This window comes from Henckelia pumila, chromosome 1 (assembly GCF_033568475.1).
Source record: "Henckelia pumila isolate YLH828 chromosome 1, ASM3356847v2, whole genome shotgun sequence".
In the NCBI taxonomy this organism is placed as follows: domain Eukaryota; kingdom Viridiplantae; phylum Streptophyta; class Magnoliopsida; order Lamiales; family Gesneriaceae; genus Henckelia; species Henckelia pumila.
The window spans coordinates 19,834,563-19,840,956 of NC_133120.1; the positions used below are offsets into that span (position 1 = coordinate 19,834,563).

At 39.8% G+C, this 6,394-nt stretch overlaps 2 protein-coding genes across 2 annotated transcripts; both read right to left on the reverse strand.

Moving 5' to 3' along the window:
* Nucleotides 1-2,033: 2,033 nt before the first annotated feature.
* On the reverse strand, nt 2,034-3,581 carry LOC140860185 (uncharacterized). The gene is made up of 2 exons (XM_073263044.1): nt 3,212-3,581; nt 2,034-2,182 (listed from the first exon to the last, which is right to left on the reverse strand). The coding sequence occupies exons 1-2, from the start codon at nt 3,579-3,581 to the stop codon at nt 2,034-2,036; spliced, it is 519 nt and encodes a 172-aa protein (XP_073119145.1).
* Nucleotides 3,582-4,129: 548 nt separating this feature from the next.
* LOC140860193 (uncharacterized) lies at nt 4,130-4,735 on the reverse strand. Its single transcript, XM_073263055.1, has 2 exons — nt 4,489-4,735; nt 4,130-4,377 (listed from the first exon to the last, which is right to left on the reverse strand). Exons 1-2 carry the CDS (start codon nt 4,733-4,735, stop codon nt 4,130-4,132), a joined length of 495 nt encoding a protein of 164 aa, XP_073119156.1.
* Nucleotides 4,736-6,394: the final 1,659 nt, after the last annotated feature.

The window sequence follows — 6,394 nt, forward strand, 5'->3', positions numbered from 1 at the left end:
GAAGGAAAATCAATTTTTGAAAACCAATTAACTCCATCCGGGTTGCGAGCGAGATGTTTAAAATCCTATTCATCTTGTTTGTGGCTAAGTATGAGGATTACATGGGGTTATTCTTTTGAAAAAAAAATAATATTTAACAATTCCATCCGGGCTTGGAATGTGAATGAAATTCTATTCATTGTTTCATGGCTAAGTTTGTGGATTCCATGGGATTTTAGTTCCATCCGGGATATAGACGAGGGGATTGAAATTCGAATCCTATCTAGTTATAGCTAAGTATGCGGGTAATTATTGGGACTTTAAAAATGTCGGGTGCAAAATCCGACGGTGCGTAATTATTCTCAAGGAAGTTGTGTTGTGTTGAAGGATTGTTGGGAGGAGAGTTCTTGATGGTGAGGCCTACACTGAATTGTTATAGGTCGGCGAACAGTCTTGAAGCTTTGTTATTTTGAAGTTGCATGTAACTAGGGTAACATGACACACACACACGTTCGTGTTCGACTGAAGGTGTATCATTGATGATCGAGAGTAGCTATGAGCTTGTTTTAGATGAAAGTGGTTCTCTCTGAGGCTATGATGTGTATATTCATTCTTGCTTATGTATTTGTTTTGTTTCATTTTGTTTTGCATGAGTTGCTCGAGGGCGAGCAAGGATTAACTGTGGGGGTATTTGTTAGTCATGTTTTGTTCGCATATTTTGTCGTTATTTTGTTAGTAGTTTGCATGAATTTATTTGTTTTTGTTTATGTTTAATCTTGGTTTTGTCTTTTGCATGCATTTATATTCATTACATACTCCCGGGTTTAATGTGTAGGGGAATTCAAGTTGAAGAAAAGGAAGGCAGAAAATCGAAGATTTTTGGGCGCTCGATCGGATGAATTCGAGCGATCGAGCGCCGCGTCTGTTGAGGCAAAACAGAGAATCAGATATTTTTGGGCGCTCGATCGGATGAACTCGAGCGATCGAGCGGCCAAGAATTTGCAAAACAGAGAATTGAATATTTTTGAGTGATCGAGCGCCCGTACTCCTGCGATCGAGCGCGCGAGGCTGTTCGGGAAGGATTTTGTAATTTTTGAAACTCTTTTATTTTGGACTGTAGACTTTATTAGGCTTTTAATTCCGTTTTGAGGGATTATTATCAGACTTGGACACTCTCTCTTGGCGGCTAGGTTTTATTCTTTTATTTTTCTCTCAAGTTTTCTTCTCTTCTTTGAATTTTTCTTGAGTTTTTATGAATCGTTGTAGCTAAAACCTTTTACTTGGTTGAGGGAGACGAAACCTTGATATATTTTATTCATGAGATTCGATTCGTAGTGTTTAATTCTTGTTAAGTATTAATAATTGATCTGGTTTATTTCATGTTTGTATGCGAGATTTTAGGATTGGCCATCTTAGGATTTTGTTTTGCAAATGATAGCTAAATTGGAATTCAAATCTGTAATTGCTTGAATAATCTAATTTGCGAAGCAACTACGTTTGATATTTTCTGCTGTTGAATCTATTAAATTGTAGGATCAATTATTGACTAGGCTAAATACAATCGCTGGTGTTTGTGTTGTCTAGGTTCGTCAGTTTTACTAGTTTGAATGCTATCGTGGATTTAAATCTGATCGCTGGTATTGGGTTAATTTATGGGGTAAGGGTTAATCTAGAATGCTGTTTTCTAATTAACTAAAATTTAGATGAAACAGGAATTTGATTTTCAATGACGAATATTTAATAGGGTTAATTATTTTTAGGAAATCGATGATTGAATGAATGAATATCAAGGGTGTAGTCAACCGATACCAAGTCTCGTCTTATATTGATTTCTTCGGTTTAATTTTCAATCTTGCATGATAGTGATAATTTGAATATTTAATTGCTTAAATTTTTAGTAGTTAATCCAAATTTCAAAACCCCTTTTTTATTTATTTAGAACGCATTAAATTTACCTTTCCTCGTGGGAACGATCCCTACTCACACTACTACATTTTTAGTGATTATCTGATTGAGTTGGGTAATTTGGGCATGACACGAATAAGCGCTACCAATCAGCCCCTATCCAGCTTAACTCCCTTAACAAAATGACGGCTCCTAATCCCTCTCCAAACCGAGCCCAAACCAACCTTCTCACTCAAGAACACCTCAACTACTTCCCACAAGCTCGAGTCATCGGTCACCCTCAATGCTACCATGTGAACTACATTTCACCCATGGTAGCCCCCAATCCACCATCCCAATCAACGCAATAAAACTCCACATTTCGAACCACAAGCCATAATATTTCTGGAATTTTCGAATTCATGGCATTCAAGAATACGATACTTCAAATTCAATATTTAATTCCCATATCAACGAATAACATGATTTAACAAACTTAATATGAAAAGAAAAAAAATTGAAACAGTATAAACTCTCGGCTAGAAGGGAAAAAAAGGAACTCGAGTCGGGCACTTCTACATTTATGCATATATACTTCAAAAGTTTTCAAGAAAAGCAAAGGAATCATATTCTTGCCTAATCTACCAAGAATCAAAGGAAATAAGAAGCTCGAAAGCTTAGGGTCGATCGACGAGGAAGCTGGAAGGAGTTGGAATCGAGCTGGAAAAATGGTTGCACAAACTCCTTAAGCTCGATGTAGAGGAAACTACGTCGGAAATGAAGAAGGAAGACGGGGCTGCAGCGGCGTGAGTTGGAGAGGAAGGGATGGCCGATGGCTTCTTGAAGAACAGGGCAAGGAATCGGACCTTCTGTGTTTTAGTGTGTGTGTGCATGAGTTTTGGAGTGAGTGTGAGTGTGTGGCTAGGATTTAATCCTTGAGTTCAAGTGCTAGAATAGGTAACCCTAGAAAATAAGAGTGTTGAAAATTTCATGAAAGAGTGAAGCACACCTTTAGAAAGTACTAAATCAAAACTAGCAATTAGGACTACAAATTAAATCGCACTAAATAAAAATACCAGCTAAAAAAAATCCTAATTTAAAATGTTAAATTGATTTTACTAATCGGGAAACAAAAATACTAAATTAATTTTTTTTTTGCAAAAGTTAAAAATAATAAATTCTAATGCGCGGAAAGAATATAATATTTAGTCAATTAATCACAGAAAATTAAAATTATTAAAATTATAAATATTAAAGATTAATTTAGGCATGAAACTTAATTTAAGAAATTCTAGGCATCACAATCCCTCCCTAATATGGAATTTCGTCCTCGAAATTCAAGACTTACCAAAGAGCTCTGGATAACGAGTCCTGATATCTGCCTCTGCTTCCAAAGTGGCCTCTTCATCCGAATGGTTCTGCCATCTCACTTTGATCATCGGAATCGACTTGTTCCGGAGTCTCCTCTCCTGTCTATCCAAAATCCGAATGGGTCTTTCCTCATATGTCATGTGAGGAGTTAACTGAAGAGGTTCCAAACTGAGCACATGGGATGGATTTGAGATGTACTTCCTCAGCATCGATACGTGAAAGAAATTACGGACTCCATCCAAGTTAGGTGGAAAGGCCACCCTATAAGCCAATGCCCCCACTCTGTCCAATATCTCAAAGGGTCCTATAAAACTTGGTGCTAGTTTCCCTTTCTTCTCGAATCTCATTACAACCTTCATAGGAGCTACTCGGACAAACACATGGTCTCCCACCAAGAACTCCAAGTCTCTCCTCCTACGATCGGCATAACTCTTCTGCCCGCTCTGTGCAGTCCTCATCCTATCACGGATCTTGGCTACAACTTCGGCAGTCTGCTGAAAAATCTCGGGTCCCAACTCTGACTTTTCACCAATCTCGATCCATAATACCGGTGATCTACACGGTCTCCCATAGTTTGCCTCATAAGGCGCCATACCAATGGTGGCCTGATAGCTTTTGTTATAAGAAAATTCCACCAACGGTAACTTCGACTCCCAACTATCATGAAAGTCAATAACGCAAGCTCTCAAAAGATCCTTTAGAATCTGGATCACCCTCTCGGACTGACCATCCGTCTGCGGGTGAAAGGCAGTGCTAAACAAAAGCTTTGTGCCCAAGGCTGCATGAAGACTCTTCCAAAAAGACAAAGTAAACCGCGGATCTCTATCAGACACTATGGAAACAGGAATTCCATGAAGCCTGACTATCTCCCGGACATACAAATCCGCATACTGAGTCATAGAGAAATTCGTCCTACTGGCAAGAAATGTGCCGACTTAGTGAGATGGTCAACAATAACCCAAATAGAATTCGAACCCCTCACTGTCCTTGGCAAACCAACAACAAAATCCATGGTAATATTATCCCATTTCCACTTGGGAATAGGGAGTGGCTTAAGCAATCCTGCAGGTCTTTGATGTTCTGCTTTGACCTGCTGGCATGTCAAGCATTCTGATACAAAGCGGGCAATATCACGCTTTATGCCTGGTCACCAGTATAACTGTTGAAGGTCCCGATACATCTTCGTACTGCCTGGGTGAATAGAGTACGACGATGTATGTGCCTCTACCATGATAGTAACTCGCAAAGAATCACCTGCGGGTACCCAAAGTCGACCTCTAAACCTTACAATCCCATCTACCACTGAATACAACCCACTGTCTCTCTCGTCAGCTCTATGTCTCCACTTACTCAACTGCTCATCAACTGCTTGAGCCACTCTGATACGGTCAAACAACGAAGTCTCCACTGACAAGACTGGCAATCTAGGAGCTCTACCCACGGCATATAACTCTAGCCCAAATCTCTGAATCTCATCATGCAATGGCATATACACCGTCATAGAGGCAATCACTGCTGTCTTTCTGCTCAAAGAATCTGCGACGACATTAGTGTAGTGGCCCTTACCCGGATCACCTACTAAACAGAACTTAGGAATGCAATTAACTTAATTATACAGATATCAGAATAAAATTGCGGAAACCAATAAACATTATACAATCCCAAGTAAAGGAATCTGTAATTTATCCAAATAATATACAACCAAATCGAATAGCTGTATAAACCCAAAAAACAGTAATAAAACCTAGACGAAGCTCCAGCTGGCCAACCACTGACTAGCCCCTCCTGGATCCACCCTCCTCGTCCAATCGCAAACCTGCCCCATGGAATAGGGTGTCCAGAAACACAGAGTACGAGACGTGAGCATAAAACGCTCAGTACGAGAGTATGAGTATACATGCATGCAAAGTGAACTCCATATAAACTCGAGGTCAAGGATCAGATAACAGAGATAGACCGGACCCTGGTATGTAGCACGCTGTGCCATCGCTTCAGGAGGTGGCTCCCATACCGAGATAACCGTGGATACGCCGGACCCAAATCGATGGAAGTCCATCAACTAACAGGATAGGGTACAACCCTACTAACAGACATCTCGAAAGAGATACAGCAAAATGCAAATGAATGCAGCATAAATCAATGACATATAAACCATGCAGTCACATAATACATGCATACTCAGTCAGGATATCTCGAACAGTACTTCCGTACCTCAAAACTAGGCAAGTGCTATCAGCCCTAGGTCCACGCCTATAATCCGCGCTACACTGCCAAATGATACTACTATCATTATAGCGCTCTAAAATCCTTAACTAAGCTATTGCGTACTCCTAAATATTTATAGGAAGAAAAAGCTATAACTTCGTCCATCGTTAGCTCTTTGATGTCGATGCCTCCAGAACTTGGGCACAACTCTGCTACGACTACCGAACACCTCGCCGACCGCCGGGTCAAGCCTAAGAAGGCTAGAGCAACTCGAATAGACTAGAAAGGAGAGGGAAATACTCGGAATTGGCAATTGGAAATGAAGCCTCGGCCCTCTATCTATAGACAACGATCGGAACTTCCGATCCTTGATCGAAACGTCCGAACCTCGATCGGAACGTCCGATCCTGCCATCGGAGCTTCGGAAGATCCTTGTTACGCCTTAAACGCATACAAATCTCGTGTTATGAGATTAATGTTTTTAATGCATTAACAAATCTCATATTATTATGTTTTGATGATTACAAAACTCGGTTAATTGTTACTAACCATTTAAAGTGAGACTTTGCAGATTAGATCATATTAACAATCAAATTCTTGGAAGTTACTTTGAAGTTGTAAAAGAAATGGACAAGGACAAGCCAATATTATAAAGCAGAAACTTGCAAAATTCACCGGGCACTTTCCAGTCATCCAAATCAGATCTCCAACAGTGAAAATCAAGATTAGGATGTTCTCAAGCTTCTCTTCAAATTCTAGCAATCCAACGGCTGGATATGGAGATATGATTTTTTTAACAAAGCTGCACAGTACTTACTTCTGCAAGGAATGAACTATGAAGACTCAACTTCAGAAAATACCTGGGAATGCTTCGGTTATTAAAATCCAATCTCCACCGATCACATGGATTTCCATGATGTTTTAAAGTCTGTATCCAAATTTCAAATCAATCCAA

Coding starts and splice junctions, on each gene's coding strand:
- LOC140860185 (XM_073263044.1), bottom strand. CDS start 3,581: ATGAGATTCGAGAAGAAAGGGAAACTAGCACCAAGTTTTATAGGACCC. Junction 2,183..3,211: donor TCGTTATCCAGAGCTCTTTG/GTAAGTCTTGAA, acceptor GGTGAAATGTAG/TTCACATGGTAGCATTGAGG.
- LOC140860193 (XM_073263055.1), bottom strand. CDS start 4,735: ATGACGGTGTATATGCCATTGCATGATGAGATTCAGAGATTTGGGCTA. Junction 4,378..4,488: donor TCGACTTTGGGTACCCGCAG/GTGATTCTTTGC, acceptor ACTGGTGACCAG/GCATAAAGCGTGATATTGCC.